Source organism: Dipteris shenzhenensis, chromosome 1 (genome assembly GCF_047967505.1).
Source record: "Dipteris shenzhenensis isolate YYH24624 ecotype China chromosome 1, Dip_SZ_1.0, whole genome shotgun sequence".
Lineage (NCBI taxonomy): Eukaryota > Viridiplantae > Streptophyta > Polypodiopsida > Gleicheniales > Dipteridaceae > Dipteris > Dipteris shenzhenensis.
In genome coordinates this window covers 16,185,344-16,206,009 of record NC_141596.1, presented here as the reverse complement: position 1 = coordinate 16,206,009, position 20,666 = coordinate 16,185,344, and the positions used below count along the sequence as shown (strand labels likewise).

The window sequence follows — 20,666 nt, the reverse complement described above, 5'->3', positions numbered from 1 at the left end:
TGACATTGTCATCACGAAGACCATATACTAGGCGTCTCTATCCATCAAAAATCACTCTGAAACCTTAAGTGGCAATTGCTGAAATTGAAATCAAGTTGACTTCAATTCCAAGCACAAAAAAAACATTTGTCAAAGTGACAGGATGGCTTCAATTCCTTTTATAGCATAGGAAGCATTATTAGCACATGTGACAGTCCCCCCTCGAGGAGCATTAGCCAAGGGAAAAAAAAAACTGTCTGCAAGAGGTGACGTGCTTGGAAGCACCACTATCAAAATACTAAGACTCAGCACCATTAGCAAAAAAGAATGCATCGCATATTTAGGCTTGCCCATAGGCTTGGAAGCCTTGCCTTTTCCTTTCTGCTGTGAAGTAAATGCATGATCAGGAATAGTAGCTTGCCTATTAGCACGACTTTGCTCTTCCTGCAAAAGCAAAGTGACTAACTGATCAAAGGAGTAGTGGTTTGGATTACCCATGGCCACTAGTCGAAGGGTTGTAGCAAACCCTTTATATGTATCTGGCAGCCCATTCAATGTGAAACTGACAAGCTGAGAATTTGGCACCACCTCATCAATATTGGCAAGTTGTTCCATGAGATCCTTGACCTTTGTCAAGTATGCGGTCACCTTCATTCATGCTCACTTCCTACAATTGTCTTCTTAAATATCCAACACGTCCCTCATTGTGAATCTGATAAAGAGAAGCCAATTTATCCCAAGCATCCTTTGTTGTCCTGCGTGACCAGATGTAAGGAATAATGATTCTCTTGCATGATAGAGCAATACAGGAATGTGCATTTGCATCTCTTGCATCCCATCTTGTTTGTTTCTGAGTTGGAGGAGCAGCAACAGGGGTGCTAGAGGATAAAGCATCAGGAGGAGTCCCCCTACAGAGGGACCAGCATTAGGGGTAGCCACTGCAGCATTGACTGGCCTCAGATCAAAATCCCAGAAACAATGTTCCAAAAATTTCTTGCAACAAGAATACGTTTCATGAGATAAGACCACATCGGATAGTTGGTGCCATCCAACTTATCATCTTCATGAAGAATGCCAAATAAATCATGATTGTTGCCAGCCATTGCAAATAGGACAAGTCAAAAATGCACTGACAAAGTGGCCCAAAAGATAGCCTCAAGGCTTGCAACTGCAAAAAAATAGGACTTGCTGTCGAAATCTGGAAAAGCCCCAAATTAAGCTGTAATTTGCAAATGTGATCAAATGGCCTACAATTTCTTGCCAAATTCACTGCAAATCTGAAAGTATCGTGCAATCTACCTCCAAATTTGCCAAATACCTTTTCTCCCGCAAAATCGTAGCCCAAATGCAAAAGCCCCAATTTCTTGAGGGAAATTGCAACCAGAAGAGGGCAAATTCAATGAAAGCCCCAAATGTTGCAAAAAATCCAATTTGTCTGCAAAAGCCCCAAATTTTGGCGTAGATTCTGCAAATTGATTGCAATGTTTGCAAAAACAAAATGCCCCATATGCAATCTGCAACTATCACCTGCAAATGTAAAGAACCTTTTTGCAAGGAGTACCTGCAAAGCAAGAGCAGCTGCAATGTACGACTGACTCCTGTAATTTGCAAATGTGATCAAATGGCCTGCAATTTCTTGCCAAATTCACTGCAAATCTGAAAGTATGGTGCAATCTACCTCCAAATTTGCCAAATACCTTTTCTCCCGCAAAATCATAGCCCAAATGCAAAAGCCCCAATTTCTTGAGGGAAATTGCAACCAGAAGAGGGCAAATTCAATGAAAGCCCCAAATGTTGCAAAAATTCCAATTTGCAGAAGCCCCAAATTGTGGTGTAAATTCTGCAAATTGATTGCAATGTTTGCAAAAACAAAATGCCCCGTATGCAATCTGCAACTATCACCTGCAAATGTAAAGAACCTTTTTGCAAGGAGTACCTGCAAAGCAAGAGCAGCTGCAATGTACGACTGACTCCAGTAATTTGCAAATGTGATCAAATGGCCTGCAATTTCTTGCCAAATTCACTGCAAATCTAAAAGTATCGTGCAATCTACCTCCAAATTTGCCAAATACCTTTTCTCCCGCAAAATCGTAGCCCAAATGCAAAAGCCCCAATTTCTTGAGGGAAATTGCAACCAGAAGAGGGCAAATTCAATGAAAGCCCCAAATGTTGCAAAAAATCCAATTTGTTTGCAAAAGCCCCAAATTTTGGCGTAATTCTGCAAATTGATTGCAATGTTTGCAAAAACAAAATGCCCCGTATGCAATCTGCAACTATCACCTGCAAATGTAAAGAACCTTTTTGCAAGGAGTACCTGCAAAGCAAGAGCAGCTGCAATGTACGACTGACTCCTACAAATAGTATGTATGACTGACGCCTTCCACCAATGTACGAACGTACAATTGCTGATGCAGTTGTACGAAGCATGCAAGTACATGCAAGTATGTACGTACAGACAAGACAACAGACGACTGCTTGGTCGCACATGTGGCGCCTGTACGGAAGAATGATGCTTGCAAGTCCAATGTATGCACAAGTACTACCGTACGTTGTACAGCTGGTCTTGACGCAAATGTACGGCAGCTCCACACGTGCACGAACGGATAGGTAATGCAGGTTTACAGGCTCAAGGCACTATGTACGGGCAGGTGTACGGCGTTCGTACAACGTTGTACGGACGTGTGACTGACGCAACGGAAGCCCTTGCACATGACACGCACTTGGTACATAAGGCACAATACAGACGCCTCGGAGCTGCACAGGTACGAATGGAGTTGTATGGAAGATGTGGGAGCAGGCTAGGGAGCACAGGCTATAGGCTCAAAGAAGATTGTCCTGCTCTGATACCACTGTAGGCTCAAGGAAGCAAAAGGATGCACAAGAGTGGAGCAAGAAGTGGAAGCTGTCACATCAACTAGAAGAATGAAAATGAAAGTACAAAGTACTATAAAAGAGAACCCTAGGACCTAGTATTGTAGTGGTACCACTAGTACTAGGTGTCATAAGACACTAAAAGTACTAGGTGACCTAAGTGCCAATAACTAAAGCTACATGGCACATACCAGGGCCCAGAGGGCATCAATACAACCGGGAGAAGATAGCCTACACCTCTACTGCTCTCTTTTCTAACACTTCACCTTCTTCTTCCCCCTACTTCTCTGCAGGTATCACTCCCCCATGCTCTCCTCATTCCGGGGCTTACAAATGGGGGAGTTGATCTTTATTAACATGCCACTATTCCCTTTCCATCCTAAATCATGTATCATGGTAAGAGCCATTTCCACTTTGTATAATCGATCATGCCATTCTCTCATTCTAAAAAAACAAAAGCCCGCCACAAAAAATAGGAAGAGCCTTTTATGTGATTATACATGTATGCCTTTTCACTACCTGTAACACGGTCTATGAAACATCTTGATCAGTTTCGTGTTGATGTGAGCTATGAGGTTTGCGAATATATTCAAAACACAATATGCTCAAGCACTACCCAAACAAGACACAAACTATGGAAAGTACTATCCCAATAGCAAGTAAACCTACTTAAAACAAAGGGATGGAATCAGAAAAACACAATCTACTATAGAGAGCCAAAAGAGTAAAACAATGTAGTACCTGACGGCTGAGATCTTTTGCCTTTTCCGCATAAATTCGAGACTCTGATGTTAATCGATTAGACAACTCGCTAACCTCTGCAAAAGCCTGAGATTAAAATCTCTCTCTCTCTCTCTCTCTCTCTCTCTCTCTCTCTCTCTCTCAGTTTCAATGATGTAGTAGCTACTCTTTTTGGGTGTGTAATTTGTCTCATAGTACCCTGAGGGCTTCTGAAGACGTTAATTCTTCTTCTTCTTCTTCTTCTTCTTCTTCTTCTTCTCTCTCTCTCTCTCTCTCTCTCTCTCTCTCTCTGTGTCTGTGTGCGTGCGTGCATGCACGTGTGCCAGCCAAAATAGATCAATGCTAGGGTAATTAAAAGTGTTCAAATTAAACATCTATTGCATTTTAAGCTAGAATTCTTGAAACTTAACCAAACCCCAATCTCAATTTCCCTAGTCAAAACACAGCTCTTTCGATAGTTCGCACTTGAAAAATGAGCTATAGAACAAGCTGGAATTCAAACCACAACAAGGGAAGACAATCGAATCTGGCTAGCACACATTGCATGTGGGAATGGACTTTGTTTGGAAGCTGAAAACTCCGAGCAGCACAATAGAAACTCAACAATGGGGCTGGAAAGTAAATCGCTATCGAGAGAGAATACAGGAGAGGGAGAGGGAGGGAGATAGAAGAAGAGCACGGCCCAACGGGCCAGAAATAAGCCCCTCCCCCCCCCCCCGAAGGCCTTTATTGCGCTAAAAATCTCTTTGTACAAGGTCGCTCACAAGGGAGCAAAGTCCGGGTACAATTCTCAATACAATTGGGAGCCTAGAGGCCCTTAATTTATAGACTAGGCCAGCCAACTAGAAAGCACGCTTTCCAAAATCAAAGACCTGCTTTCTTGCCTAGAATAGGTGATGACTCCAGGCAGCTAGGCTTTCTCCAAAAAGATGGGCTTCCCCCAAAAGTAGGCACTTTAATCCATCACATGGGCCCTTCATTAAATGGGGCACCACTTGTCTTGCACTTTTATGTATCAAGCTGGCACTTTTTTCCATCAAGTGGGCCCTTCATTAAATGGGTCATCCCTATTGTCCCTCCCTTGTTGCTTTCCTCCTCCCACTGCTTTCCCCCTCCCCCGCTGTTGCATTCCCTTCCCCTCTGTCATGTGCACGGATTGGTATCTGACGTGTACTAGGTACACAGAACTAGCTCAGGTTAGCCTGGGGAGGCTTAGAGCTAGGCAGGCTTGATTCTCGGGTTGAGTGGCAAGGGTACGAACTATTTATAGGTCTTCGCTATTTTTGGCGCCGGGGCCCGAGTCTATAAAAGAGGCCCAGGGGGTTCAGTTCTCAGTGAGCAGTTGGGAGCAAGTCTCGTTCCCAGGTGCAAGGTCTGATCCTGGATTGTGTCGCGGATGCGCGCCTGCATCTTAGCGTAGCCCAAGGCCCAGTGGCAGATCTAGGGCTTCACAGCGCCACCTAGTGGTATGGGACACCAGGCTGGTTTGGATCTGATTGGGAGTTTGTGCCAGTAGCTCAGAGCTCGTGGCTCGGAGGGGACATCTTCTGATTCGGGATCACATCCCGTAGATGTCACGGTTGGGTGGTGAGCAGCCTGCTCTGTTCTGATGTTGTGTGTGGTTGTTTTGCAGATCAGGGGTTTCAGGAGTGCTGGGACGTGTCAGTTGGTATCGTGTCCTAAGCGGAAGAACCAAAAATTGGTGCTAGGACCGAAGCTCCAGGCGGGTCCACGTACCGCAGCCAAGGGAGCCAACCAAGTCACGATGACAGGTATTTCAGTAAATGTCATTACCTGCCCCCTTTCTTGTAATTGTACCTTTAATACTTCGTTGTTTGGTTCCCATGATCTTTTCCGAGTTTATGGAGAAGTTAGGGACCAATAGGTTCACATTCTATTTGATTCGGGCAGCTCTCACAATTTTGTTAATTACAAATTTGTGCAGAAGATGGGGCTGTCCACAGTACCTAGCGACCACACCTACGAGGTGCAGCTTCCAGCTGGGAAGCAGTTTTGGGATCACAAGGTTGAAGCGCTTCCCATCCGGATTCAAGCCTACACAGGAGCTCTCACATGTTATGTTATGCATCTAGAGCATGTAGACTTGCTGATCGGGATAGAGTGGTTTAAAACCCACAATATTCAGATCGGATGGACGGAGCATACGCTTTCTTTTGTAGACAAGGACACCCAATTTTGTATTCAGTGTGATCAAATCCCCCCTTCTCAGGGGCCTATTGTATCTGCGATGCAGCTTCGGAATATATTAAACAATTCTCATTATGATGTCTATCAGTGTGTTTTGATTCCACTTTCTTCATTTGTTGTTTCGGTAATTAACAAGAATGAATTAAGTGTGTTTGAACACCGTGAATTGAGAATGTTGTTAGATAATTTTAAAGACGCATTCCCAGCTCAACTGCCAGAAGGTTTACCTCCAGAACGGGCAGTAGATCATCGCATAGACTTAGTCCTAGGGGCTCAACCTATCAGTGTACCACCTTATAGGATGAGCCAGGTAGAGGAGGATGAGTTAGCTATCCAGCTTCAGGATTACCTGAATATGGGCTATATCCGCCCAAGTAAATCACCTTGGGGTGCACCTGTCCTCTTAAGAAAGAAGAAAGATTCTTCCTGGAGAATGTGTATAGATTATAAACGATTAAATAAAGTTACAATTAAGAATCGCTATCCTTTACCTCGTTCTGATGATTTGATAGACCGTTTGGCCGGAGCGAAGTATTTCACTAAGATTGATTTGCGTACGGGTTATCATCAAATCCGTATCTATGCTAAACACATAGATAGGACCGCATTTCGGACTAGGTATGGTCATTACGAGTTCCTCGTATTACCTTTTGGTTTGACCAATGCTCCTGCTACTTTTCAGCAGATGATGAACGATTTGTTCAGAGATTATCTGGGCAAATTTGTTGTCGTGTTCTTAGATGATATCTTGGTATATAGTAAAACGCTTGAGGATCATATAGGACACCTCCGGGTTGTCTTACTTGTTCTAAGACAGCATAAGCTTTATGCCAAGATAAGTAAATGTGACTTCTTTATGAAGGAGATCATTTACTTAGGACACAAGATTTCTTCTGAAGGTATTAGCATTGATCTGGATCATATCCAGAAGGTTTTAGAATGGCCTATCCCCCAGACTGTGAAACAACTTCGTTCCTTCCTGGGATTTACGGTATTTCTTCGGAAGTCAGTGCGTGATTATTCACATATCACGGCACCCTTGACCAACATATTGAAAGGTCGTGGACGCAGGTCTACCCAGCCAATCTCTTGGAATGATGCAATGAACAAGGCTTTTGAAACCTTGAAGTTATCTATCAAGGAAGCACCCGTTCTTGCATTACCCGATCCTACCCGGCCTTATGTTTTAGAGGCCGATGCGAGTGATTATGCGATTGGGGCAGCTCTATTCCAAGAGGGCAGACCCGTAGCTTTTGAGAGTAAGAAGCTAGACGACACCCAGTATCGTTGGCCCACACTTGAGAAGGAACTTTATGCTGTAGTGTATGCTCTCAACGTTTGGAGACACTACTTGTATGGTTCAAAGTTCCTTGTATTGACTGATCACCAGTCAATTAAGTACCTCCAGCACTCGCAGACCAGGAGGCCCCTTCTCTTGTTCCTAACCCTCTACTTCACCTATTTGGATTGTAGCCGGAGATGGCGTTCCTTCAGCTCCTCTTGCACAAGAGCCCCTCCTTTCTGGACCCTCCTTCCCCCTCAACACTGCACGTACCTATTCTTCGAGGAACGGGTATGGCCCTTCTTTCTTGCAAGCATGAATCTTATAGACTCCAACGATTCATGGGAACTCTTTCTCCACTTTGGCTGATTGTGGAGAGCCAAAATTAGTGTCCTCCACCTTTGCCAATGTTGTTCTTCTAGATCCTACCGATAGAGCGTCTACTTCCACAGGGTAGGGATCCTTTTGCCTATGGACTTTTCTCCCTTCCACTACTCGAGTAGATCTACTTCAAAGGGAGGGAAAGGGAGGAAGAGTTTCTGATTAGAAGCTGTAAATATTCCAAGTAAAGGACAAAGTTGACCATTTACTTGATCATAATTAAAGAGTTCTTCATTTGTGTTCGATTATGGTCGAAGCTCTTTTAAGTCGTCAAAGCATTGACTTGGGCCAAAGACACTTGACTTCGGTTAAGAAGGCCTCACTTCGGTCAAGGAAACTTGGTTTTGGCCAAGAGGGTTCGACCAAAACATTCCAACCTCAGTTGGAGAGGTTTGGATATGATTAAGGCACCTTGACTCTAGTCAAAGCCCCTTAATTATAGTCAATGAGGGTTGACCCCAATCGACCACAGAATTAATGTTTGGCGTGCAATTTGGTTTGCTTAGCGGGGACGCCCACAAAGACTACGATTAGTCTAGATGTTAGTTTTATTCGCATGTGAAAGGCTAACAATTAATGGGTACCGTGGCGATGTGCATTTAATTGATTGTTGCAAGTCTTCAAGAGTAGTTTAATATCCCACGCTTATGGAGCCTAGCAAGCAACCAAAAGATTTTCATGTGACCAAGGGCTACGAAGGCTCTCCCCCATGTAAAACCGTTCAGCTCGTGGATTCTAGTGTCCAATCACGACTAAGAAATTGTATTCAAATTTTTTATTATGAAATAAAATCCTAGGGGGCCTCCAGTCCAATTTGATTATAGGCCCTAACATGAACACACACACGCACACACACGCACACACACAGAGGCTTCGCCGCCTATTTTTCTCACGAAAGATAATCGTCGTCCAAAATTGCCTAAATCGATTGTATTGGTATCAAAGCATAGGAAAAAATCATTTCTAAAGAGGGTTCAATTCAAGCATAGAGGAAGAATAATAAAACGATGGGAGGTTGGGGAAGATACTACTTCTTTTGGTGCGAGAGACTCTAGATAAGCGCAAGTGTCAAAGAAATATATCTGACAATTCATTGACGAGTACAAAGGCACCAACAAGATAGCAAAGAAGCAAACTGAATGTTTAACAAATGGTTCTGCGATCCTTTTACGTTCAGCAACAGCCACGACGATTGCTTTCATCTACTGTGGAGCTTGCAGACTTTGTACCCACGTAGAGGATTGGCGTCAATTGCGATCTATCTACCTAATCAGCTTGCGATGTTTGTTTTGCCTTAACAATGAATGCGATGGGATTCACACAAGCAGTGGCTATGGTGTCAACAGTAACATCAGCGTATTATACCCATCGCCAATGTCTCCTTGTGTACGATATGATACCCGTTGTGGTTGGGAAGATCGTCGTCGATTATTGTTGTACGATTGCGATCTTGCTCTTGATTCCACCTATGGGCTCGCCTCGGAAGCTGCTTGTCGAAATAAATTCTTTGCTGTGAGCCAAAAAATTGGAAGGTTCGGTAGGTGAAGAAACGAGCATGTACCTAAATGAATCCAGGAACATTCCCAAACTCATCCTCTAAAAACACAACATAGTGCAGTTTCAATCTCACGACAGTCACTCATAAGATTGAGAACCATAAACTCCATCATGCATAGCAGGGACTAGCTACTATTTCATCCCCACTGACGTCATCAACGCCCAACAGTGGGTGTAGACCATAGTATAAAAGTATGCTCTCACACATACAAATCCACACACCCACACATACTTGAGCATCCATTTATACAAAGTCTTCGTACTGAGTTTCTGTCGGCACTCCAAAGGTGAAGGGCAAACTTAGCCATGACGAAGGCTAGCACTAAAGGAGAAGGCTAATCAAAACGTTGTCCAAATCTCTTCATTCAAGCTACAACTGCTTGTGAAGTCTAAGCGATTTCACTTTAGTCTCTCCCAAACGAGCATGAGATGGAGCGCCATTGCAAAGAACACCATGGTCAGCGCAAGTTCGAATTGGAACTCGACAATCCACAATTATCAAAATAAGTACGCTTCATGATTGCGCCTAAGATAATTGTAGTGGCATCTCGCGGGGAGCCGGAACAAACTGAGAATATCAAAATAAGTACGCTTCATAATTGCGCTTGAGATAATTGTAGTGGTATCTCGCACGGAGCCGGAGCAAACTTGCCTCTTGGAGCCACGTGGCAATACAAGGCAAGCAACTCATTTTTATCCCCCCCCCCCAAAAAACGCAGGTCCTTAAAAGACTACAGACCTAAGTAGTTTCTTGCTCAAAAACAACAGGCCCAAAATGAAATTGCAATCATTGGTCATACGTCGTGCGCTGCTTGTCGTCGAGTGCCTCCACGCACCATGCCATCCTTCATGCATGTCTCCCCACCATCACATTCGTCAACCTTTGTCATGCCATGCTCTTCTTCGTGTCGTCCTCTCGTCCCAGTCGTGGACTATCACTACTCTAACACCAAATGTGAAGAACCAGACTTCACGAGAATGCGAATTTGTGCAATGCATGCAGAATTTGAATGCCAATTGGCCCTCCAATGGGGAAGAGTGTCGTCGTGAGAGTACTTGTTCTATTTCAACCTACATGCAAGCTGAGAGAGAGAAGGCGGATGAATGCAATGTGATAGAGAGGATGCTACATGAGATTCACAATGAAGGGTGATACCCTTTCATTAATGTCCCTTGAGATCACTCAAGTTCCATCTTCCCATTTACTCCTATCCTTATCCTATGACCCATGCACCTACCATTTAATGCACTCTAATGCACCCTTCCCTTTCCTATTGCCCCTAGGACCTAGACACGTGTGTGCACATCTTTATTACTAATCATTGGCCAATGTTACATAGTTTAGCGATACTATTTACACTGCTTAATCGATCATAAATACAAAAATATAACTGCATTAAGATTCTAATGACTATTAATTAACTAAATGATCATTTCTCTTGTCATGACAAGTTATAGGCCAGTTTGCAGTGATGGCATCATGTGACCATGCTAGTGCACCCCATGAGTGGATTGCAAAGACTAATAGGGTCAAGCAGGAAGAGGGCATGCAACCTGATAAAGAAAACTCCTACGGGGAGTTGCTTACGCAGCTAGCACAGGCAAGAAGAGATCCCCTATCCTGCAAATTAGAACATCCTCTTGCAAAGGAAGGACCAAAGAAATCTTCTTCTTGAGCAACCCAGAAGGAGACTAGCAGGAAGGGGTCTTTGAGTTCATCTTCTTCTCCTTCTCTCTCAAATGATGCCTCCAAAAATAGTTAGAAGCTCGCCAAGAGGGCAAGAAAAACAGGAAAAGAGATAACCATGAAGAGAGTTCTCATTCCAAGAAGAGGAGGACCAGACATCATCATAGATCGTCAAGTCCTTCTTCCAATTCTACCTCTTCATCTTTATCTACTTCATCCGGGTGACATGTGCCCAAGGCTGAAAAGAAAGGGGTGATTAAGCACACGCGAGCTACAACAAAGGCCTCTAAGCCTAAAGAGTTCAAAGAAGTGGAAAATCTATAAAATTTGACACCTTTAATGGCCGAGAAGGCTATGCAGTCTATCAAGCAGTTTGATGCTGCATTTGGTACAAACAATTTCTCTGAGTCTTCCAAGTTACGCATGGTTAGCTTGCATTTCATAGGGTCAACCAGTGCATGGTGGGGTGCCCAAACTACAAATGGCTCAATGTCAGGAGCATCCGCACACCCGTGGCCATGCTAGCTAGTGCCAACGCAGGCAGCCAAGTCAAGCCATTCAGGTAGCCCTGCGCAATCAGCAATCAGCACACAGTCAACACCACGTCATCGCAGGTCAAAAAATGAAGAGTTGACTTTTTGGTCAACATTACCTTTTTTGACCGACCTGGTCAACGATCAGCGTTGACCAGCCGACTAGGTCAACGATCGGCGTTGACCAAGTCGGCCAGGCTGAACAGTCTTTGGCCCTCATTCTTCATCCACTCCTCAGGCCTTCAAACCTTCAGAGCAGCAGAGTCAAGCCTCCCCGCAACAGACCAACAGGGTAGCCTCAGCTCCCTCTAATTCTCACTCACATCCACAGCTCACTTTGTGTATTGAGTACATCATCTTGCAGTTGCAGTTAGTATTGAGCAGGAGAGAGAGCCAGGATAGTCTATATCTCGCTACATTGGTATCGGAGCTTCAGATTCTTTCTTGAGACAGAGGGTTATTCTTTCCTAAGACAGAGGGTTATTCTGCAAAAAAGAAAATTTAGTGAGGATAGCCTATCTCCCACTACATTGGTATCAAAGCTTTAGATTCTTTCTTGAGACAGAGGGTTATTCTGCAAAAAGAGAGTGAGGATAGTCTATATCCTGCTACACTGGTATCGGAGCTTCAGATTCTTTCTTGAGACAAAGGGTTATTCTTTCCTAAGACAGAGGGTTATTCTGCAAAAAAGAAAATTTAGTGAGGATAGTCTATCTCCCACTACATTGGTATCAGAGCTTCAGATTCTTTCTTGAGACAGAGGGTTATTCTGCAAAAAGACAAAAAATTATATTTTGTGTCTACCCGTCTATCTCCCGCTACATTGGTATCAGAGCTTCAGATTCTTTCCTGAGACAGAGGGTTATTCTGAGATTCTTTCCTGAGACAGAGGGTTATTCTACAAAAAAGCAAGTGTGTCTACCCCGGACTAGTGGTAGTTTCATACTCCATAGCCGCTCCCTCCCTTACTTCATCGCGCATCGGGCCGGCTCCCGTCTTCACGTGCTGGTCTTTACACCTTGCGGCGTGAGGGGACAATTCGTTTCCAGAAGTCAGGGGGATCAGTTCAGTCAAGGACAGCCCCACCGTTTATGGTCCAAACAAGATCCGGTAAGGACACCATGAGCACCAGTGAGCAGTCCAACATAGGGGGGGAGGGTTCAATGCCTCCACCGCCACAGAACCTTGCAAACACTTCCATGTCTACCATGACAGCCATGTTGCAGGCTATGATGCAGATGCAGCAACAACAGTCCGAGGCTCTCTTCACCCGCATGACCCAGCTTCAGGAGATGCGGGAAGATCGTGAGCAGGTTGCCAGAGAGCGTGAAAGGCTAGCTCGGGAGGCCAAAGAAGAACGCGATCAAGAGGCTCGAGAAGCAAAAGAAGAACATGATCGGGAAGCTCGAGAAGCCAAAAGGGCAGCTTGGGAAGCAAAAGAAGTACGCGATCGAGAAGCTCAGGAAGCAAAAGACGAACGCGATCGAGAGGCTCGAGAAGCCAAGGAACTCCGGGACTGCGAGGCTCAGGAGGTCAAAGAGCTTCGAGAACGTACTGCTCGAGAAGAGAAGGAAGAACTCGATCAGCAGCTTCTCATTTCTCTACTTCGACCAGAGGGGGAAGAAAAGGAGAGACTTCTACCTCCGGCCAAGCCTTCTTTTGCTCAACTTCACACGGTACGATGGTAGCAAGAACCTTTAGTGTTGACTTCATGGCTCAATCAGTTCAAAAGTTATTTTTCAGCAATGCCTACGAAGGACAACGAGCAATGCATCCTAGCATCCATGCACCTAGGCGGTCATTTGGTGGCTCAAGTGGCAAAAGGACCACTATGATGCAAGCGAGGAGACACCTATCTACAGCTGGACGGAATTCGTGAAAGATCTTCGATCACGACTCCTGCCACCGCAGTACTTGGACAAGCTCCAGAGTCAGTTCTACGAGCTACGCCAGGGAGACAGAGACGGTGAATCATTATGCCACTAAGTTCACTCAAGTGTTTATACAGTTGCAATTGGAGGACAATCAGAAGCTGAGCAAATTTCTCCATGGGTTGCGTACAGGCATCCATTGGTATGTCAAAAGTTTCAGGCCACAGGATTATGAGTATGCATATGAGCTTGCTCAGAATTTTGAGCTCATGCACAAGGGTCAAGGATCCAAGTAGTTCAACAGTAAGAAGTCCCAGGATTCCACACCAAGTGATGGTGGGAATGGGCAGCAGAAGAAGAGCTGGATGGCGAAGGATAGCAATGGCTATCGACACGAGCACTCTATGCCAAGGAGAACCGATGCTTCCATTGTCATGTGCCAGGCCACAATAAGAAAGATTGCCCGCATTACCAGACGCTCCTAACAGCAGGAGCCTCGTCAAGTGGTTCAGCAACAGCTTCAACAACCTCAGTAATCATTGAGGAGCTTGATGAACAACAGACAACAAGGACAACCTCAGTGGTCATCCAGGAGCTTGAAGCTCAGCAAAAGGGGGAGCCTCGTTAGTTTCCCAATATGTTCTAGTTTTATGGACAGGTCGGTGGTCAGAAGGTCCTTATCCTAGTAGACTCAAGCAGTTCCAACGACATCATCTCCATCAAAGCAGCACAAAAGGCTCAGTTGCTTCTTATGCCAACGGAACCAATGACCTTGAATGGTGCATTTCTAGGGCAGCAGATAGAGAGCAACATGCAAGTAGCTTCAGCTACTCTGAAGATCTCAGGGTAGGTACACAATCGACCACTCAGGGTCACAACTACTCGGGCAACGGCCGTCATCTTGGGAGCACGATGGTGGCACCAATTCGAAGTCCGACCAGATTATCAGCACCAAGGCTTGGATGTCAAAATCCCAGGCCATGGGTCCAAGTTCATCTATTGGAGTAAGGGTGTTCCACCTCGACCTTTGATATCAGTCTTTCAAGGGGTTCGAGGCTGGCGCCAACAAGACACAATATTACAGCAGGATACAGTGTTACAGCAGGATATACTATTACAGCAAGCAACAGGGTTACACCAAGACCAGGATGCCTCTCTCAAACCCAGTCTTCCTCCGTCCCTATCACCTATATGCACCGAGGAAAACCACAGGGAGCATCATCCTGGAATATTAACCCGCAGCAAATATCCATACCAGAAGTTAGCACCAAATCCAGGCATTCAGTACTTGCAGATCAAGATTCATGAGTTCAGCAACCATTTTCGGATTCATGAACCAGGCATTCGTATAGGATTTATCATCCAGGTATACCACACACACCTCCGTCAGCACGATGGGAAGCCTCTTTCGTACCCTAGTTCGAGTTTCAGCAGAAGGGGATGTCACGAGCATCCACACGCCCATGGCCATGCTAGCTAGTGCCAACGCACACAACCATGTCAACGACCACGTAGACGTCCGTACAGCCATTCAAGCAGCCCTGTGCAATCAACACACAATCAGCAGGCAATCAACGCCACATCATCGCAGGTCAAAAAACACAGAGTTGACCTTTTTGGTCAACGTTAACTTTTTTGACCGACTTGGTCAACGATCGGCGTTGACCAAGTCGGCCAAGCTGACCTATTAGCTTATAAAAGGGCAGCCTTTGGCCCTCATTCTTCATCCACTCCTCAGGCCTTCAAACCTTCAAAGCAGCAGAGTCAGGCCTCCCCGCAGCAGAGCAGCAAGGTAGCCTCAGCCTCTTCAGGGATCTAGTGAGGATTCACCTCCTCTAGGTAGTCTAGTCTTCCAGTTTTGCAGTGAGGGTTTCAGCCCCTTCATACAGTTGTGTTCAGCCCTTTGGGCATTCATTATTCAGTTGTATCTATTTCCTCTTCGAAGGTCCACTACATTCTCTCCCTCTGATTCTCTCATTCACATCCACAGCTCACTTTGTATATTGAGTGCATCGTCTTGTAGTTGCAGTTAATATTGGGCAGGAGAGAGAGTGAGGATAGTCTATCTCCCACTACACTCAGCACCAAAGAAATGAAAGGGCTTCAAGAAAGCCTCTAACATTTATGCCTCAACTTTTCAAGGACCACGTCCTCCTTGGTTGGGAGAGCTTGCACATGGATGCAAGGGATATAGTGGAGGTCTATAATCAAAAGTTTTGGGATGCCTATTTACAGGTCACTCCCTTCAAAAAGATCTCCAAGAGAACCCAACCCACAAAGTACAAGGCTGGTCTCAATCTGAAGATGCAGGTTGTTTATATAGCGCCTAGACTAGGTATCAAGATTGAAGAAATGGACACGGCCCTAAATGCCGACTAGATCTTTCATGGGAAACCTGTGCCATTTATTCCCTTGATTGGGAAACTGTGCCATTTATTCCCTTGATTGGGAAACTTCGTGTGCATGTACAGAGTTATGTGGATCAGGACGACTTCTTTATTTCCCCTCTCAAGCACCATGATGTAGTTCTTGGGATACGTCGGTTTCGCCGCAGGGATGCAAAATTGTCTCTTCCTAGTAGAGTTTTGGATTTTGTACATAGGGGGGAAATGCAATAGATAGTTCCCAAGAACAAAGGGGAGACTATCCCCATTGTATCCTATATTTCTGCTAGTAAAGCAATGACATCTATTGTTTTAGCGTACATGGTTTTCATTAAAGAAAAGGATTTGGAAGTGCATGCTGAAATGAATGATGCTGATAAAGAAAAATTTCAGTTTCTTGAAAGTTTTAAATATTGCTTTTCAGATACCTTGCCAAGGGAGCTACCCTGAGAGACCAAAGGCTCATTCGAATGAGCTTATGCTGGGCAATGAGCCACCCAATAGACCACCTTATAGGGTCAGTACCACTCAAGGAGAGGACATTTATGACTCAGGGGCAGGCCTTGCTGTTCAAAGGGCTAATTCAGCCCAGCTCCTCTCCTTTTTGTTCCCATGTACTTCTAGTGTAGAAGAAGAATGGTTCCTTCCATATGTGCCTTGATTATCGTGCACTAAACAAGATTACTTTTAAGAATACACTCCCTATTCCACGCATAGATGCTGCTGGATCAGCCTAGTGGAGCTTCGGTATTTAGCAGGATAGATCTGAAAAGTGGCTATCACCAAGTCCGCATACGACCACAACAAGATAGCATTCCGCACTACTTTTGGTCTGTATGAAGATTTAGTAATGCCATTTGGATTGGCAAATGACCCTAATACCTTTAATCAAATGAAGGATCGTATCTTTCGTCCCTACAAGCATTTTCATTGGTATCTTCTTCAATGACATCATCGTCTTTTCTAAGTCCGAAGAAGAGCACATGCGTGATCCAAGAATGGAATTCAAAAGGATCCTACTAAGATTCAAGCCATTCAAGAATGGCCTGAGTTGAAAAGTGTTCATAAGGTATGCATCTCTTAGGTCTTTGCTCATACTATAGAAGATTTTTCATGCATTCTGCTGACATAGCTGCCCTACTTCATGACTTGACTAAAAAGAATGCCATAGAGTAGATTGTGGTTTCTTGGAGGGCACTCTTCTACACTTTGGTTTTTCAAATGCTTGGATCAAAGTGGTCTCGTTATTGTACACCACATCAGAGGGGTCAATGAGGAGAGATTTGAGATTTCTAGATCAATCCGGCAAGATGAACAATGAGTTTGCTGATGACACTACTATTTTTTTGGATGCCACTCCCCAGACTCACATTTTTCAGGACAGCCTTGGATTTATTTTGTTCTGCAAAAGGTGCACAAATAAATCCAATGGCTTTTGGATTAACAACGAGATTGGGGGCTGATTTTCATTTCACTTGACTCGGAGGGGTGTTCTGTCCGGCATGGGTACTCTCCTTCACAGAAGATTACGCATGTGTTGGAGAGTATCAAGAGAAAACTCCTCTTTTGGAGTTCAGCTGGACTTAACCTCGTATCCAAAGTGGAGTTGTTAACTCGTACTTCTAGCCACAGCCTAGTTTATTGCATTCCTTGTTCTATTGGATACACTCTCCAACTGTGTCTGCCCGACTCTATATTATCTGGCACTTTTGAGGATCTACATGATTATTTCCCCAACATTATTCTTTAAGGTGGCTGACCTAAGAGGAAGCAAACTATTAGCAAACTGCATACTTGCCGAGATAAAGTCCTATTCACAAAAGTTCGACCAGTTGCATCGTGAGACAACACAATGATTGGTTGCAAACTGTGTTTTGATGTGTCTTGAGACAACTTTGGTCACTGATTATCTCATCGTTTGGCCCCATACAATCACAGAATGCAAGCTTTATTGGCTTTATTTTATGCTTCAGAGTCGAGGGTTGTCTACCCGAAATGATTGTAATATCATGTCTTGAGAAAGGGGGGGTTCATTTTTGTCAAGATATAGTGTTGTTTTAGAGTTATAAGTCTCTTTGTAAGCAATCCCTTCTCTTCGTTTTGTGAGGGTGGTTTCATTTGTGACTCATGCATGCTCTTTGGGCTATTGGTTCCAACTTTGAGTAGTGAAACTCTTTGTTTTGAGTATTCACCATTTGTCGAGAATCTGCCATTTTGACAGTATGTCATTTTATGTAAACCCTTATCTTTGGTTTGAGGGGGGATTGTTGGGTACACAAACCTTTGATAGGTGTGTTGGTTGGTGTTAATAGATCTTGGCTCCTTTTGATTGAGGTGATGGAGATAATCTAGGAGTGATTTATGAATCTAGATGCTCTACCATCGAGCTCATATGTGAGGTCACTTTGTAACTCTCAGCCTACTTAAAGGCTCTACATTGAATAAAATCTCTTGCATTTTTGTGTCTCTTACTATTCGCCAATATGTTGCTCCGCCTTGAACCTTCACCCTCCATAGCTACCTCGAATCCCAACAACCTTCACCCTTACACAACCTCACTCACTCAAGGTTTGCTATATACCGTGGATTCATAGTATTCCTGCATTCGTTGTGTGTGCACACTCTCCATCTCCATAAGTGCTTGTGGCTAGTGATTCACACTTCCTTGCAGCAATTCATTTCAGTGTGAGCATTTGATTCCTACCTATGCTATCTGTTAGAGGGCACTATGGACTAGTAGGCCTCCTCTTGTCTTTTTTTCATCTCTCACATATAGCGAGGTTAGACCACAATTTCAAAGAGAGTCAAAATGACATCATAAGCAAAGCTAGCTCATTTCATCTTCAGTAGCTACCCATCTGGGTTTCAAAAGATTTGAGCTGGTACTCATCCGTGCAACTTTGTATTAGATTGCATGAGAAGCTTGGAGGGCACTAGGCAGATCAACCTATTATTAATGGTGTAAGAATAAGAATGAATATGATAACAGCCAAATGAAGATTGCTATGCCTTCCAGTTAAACAAAGACAACGTGGAAATAAATGCCAAATCACATACAGAAACACTCGTATACATGCAACTAACAACACTTCTTCAACTTCTCACGTACTCAAATCTCCATCTCTTCAAGAGATTGCAGTTTACATCAAGTAGAGGTAAGATGAAAGACAAACAGGCCTCCTTATGAGTACTACATTGACCATTAAAGTGCCAGCACTCACCAATTTACACATAGTCATCTCCTCTCTAGTTGTAGATCTTGTGTCAAGGGTACTTTCTAAAATCTTTTCTGTTGTGGACGTCTCACCCCCATGACCAATTGCTGTTCTGGAGTAAGAACTTAGCAGCTTGCATTTTCTCTAAAAACGTATTAGCTTACAGCAAAATCAGTATTATTACATCTACTACTAGCATAGCCATTGAAAGACCCATATGCAATCTATCCCTTTGGATAGACTGTCGAAAGGACTTCACAAACTCATACCACCACTATTAAGTGAGGTGTTATCTAGCATATCTGATTGATACAGCATTTCATTAGAAAATTTCATTCATTTACCGCATGGGTTTCCTGACAATGCACTTCAATGCAACATTTCAACAGGCAGTAAAATATTATTGCTAGCATGAGCAATACAAATGCTCTTGAAAATAAATGACTGACAGTACAAACAGTCTAAACAGAGCATGTTGGCATGGACATAGCTACAAAAGAGGAAAGTAAAAGATATGCCAGGCTTTGAAAGAACTGAAGTGAAGCAAGGATACGTACGGTCCAGTTTTTCACCAACTCCCAAGACTTCTTGAATGTTTCGTGTCATAATTTGCTGCACTTCGTACAGATCATCGTTCAGTTTTGCCAGATTTCTTTGTGTTCTTGTGTCCAGGTACAATTTCCTAGTCTTTTGTATAAACGTATCTTTGCAAAAATACCAATACAAGTAGAAAATATATCAGCAACCAAACAAAATACTCTGACTAACTCCCTATCTGAGAATCCCACATGTCAATGCAATCTAGAACTCTTACCAAACTTGATGAAGGCATAAGGTCTCGCGACGGTCTCAATCTGTGATCTGTTCACTTTCTCAAATTCTCTATACAAATCCTCGAGGTACTGAAATGCTAGCTTTTTTGGATAGGATCGATCACACATTGTGAGGTAACAAACACCGCCCTCTATGATATAGCTGAAATGCATGTCAAGGAACACTTCTAAGAAATATCGTGAGGTACTTGTTCTCGATGAGTGAGGTCGACCGCCTATAGCCTGCAAGCCTTAATACAAGTAATCCAAGAAGATGCACGCAGCAAAAAATGTCAACCTGAAGAAGTAAATAGAATGAATTTGTGCACAGTCTCAGCTATTAGATCACGCCACTTTGGAACATATCTAATCCATGATCACAAAGCAAAACCACCAATTGCCTCAGCACCTACTATTATTTCAAAACAAGTACGGAGGATACTGAAAAACATTGGGCCCAGTTTCAATAGACATGCGCGACGGTTCATGCTGGCCTTGAGATAACTTTTTGAACAAAGTCTTAGCTTGCTGCTTGTAGTACTCCAGATCCTTCTGTTCTCTCCCATCATCTAGCCCCTCCGCTAACGGTAAGCCGTCTGTGACGCGCGCTATCATCGTCAACTTCACCATCTGGCCTCTTCAGCAAATCAAGAGAAAGAATCCAGTTGTTTCTAGCCCGTGCAAACTCTTCGCGATGGAACGGCAAACTGTCCAATACCGATCCGAGCAGTGACAGATCTATAACTGTACGTTCGAAGTCCTTTCTCCGCCTGTGCCGACTTCCGATATCAAAGAAGTGCAATCCGAACCGAAATCGGAGGTGGGGAGGGGGGGGCTGAAAATGCAATGAGAATGGAGGGAAAGAAGGAGGGAGAGCGTACCAGGCAAAGTCGTCCTGCTCCTCGCTCACGCGCAAAACTACATACATATATCGACTCTGCTTGTCCAATAACTTCACACTTACTCCTTCCCTTTCCTCTGTCCAATAACTGCCCGCTTACTGCCCCCCTCGTGGCACTGGGGCTTGCCACGTGCACGCAAATCAATGCGGAGTCTACCTCTCTTCAAGTGAGAAACACACCGCATGCCTTGCGGCAGCACCTGTCTCGCAGCTAGCTCAAAATCCTGCTGCCTGGCGGGGTCGG

At 44.2% G+C, this 20,666-nt stretch overlaps 1 protein-coding gene across 2 annotated transcripts in view; it reads right to left on the bottom strand.

Annotated features, from left to right (window-relative positions):
* Window positions 1-20,450, bottom strand: part of SEC22 (Synaptobrevin family protein) — a 28,073-nt gene extending 7,623 nt beyond the window's left edge. Inside the window, exons 1-5 of one of the 2 annotated variants that reach the window (XM_087380050.1) lie at window positions 20,403-20,450; window positions 19,964-20,291; window positions 19,524-19,684; window positions 19,267-19,413; window positions 3,592-3,668 (exon numbers count right to left, since the gene is read on the bottom strand). In XM_087380050.1, the coding sequence (XP_087236176.1) occupies window positions 3,592-3,668; window positions 19,267-19,413; window positions 19,524-19,684; window positions 19,964-20,151 (573 nt within the window). In that variant the 5' untranslated portion in view covers window positions 20,152-20,291; window positions 20,403-20,450. Of the gene's footprint in view, window positions 1-3,591; window positions 3,669-19,266; window positions 19,414-19,523; window positions 19,685-19,963 lie in introns of both variants that reach the window. The other variant, XM_087380044.1, reaches the window with a different exon arrangement.
* Window positions 20,451-20,666: the final 216 nt, after the last annotated feature.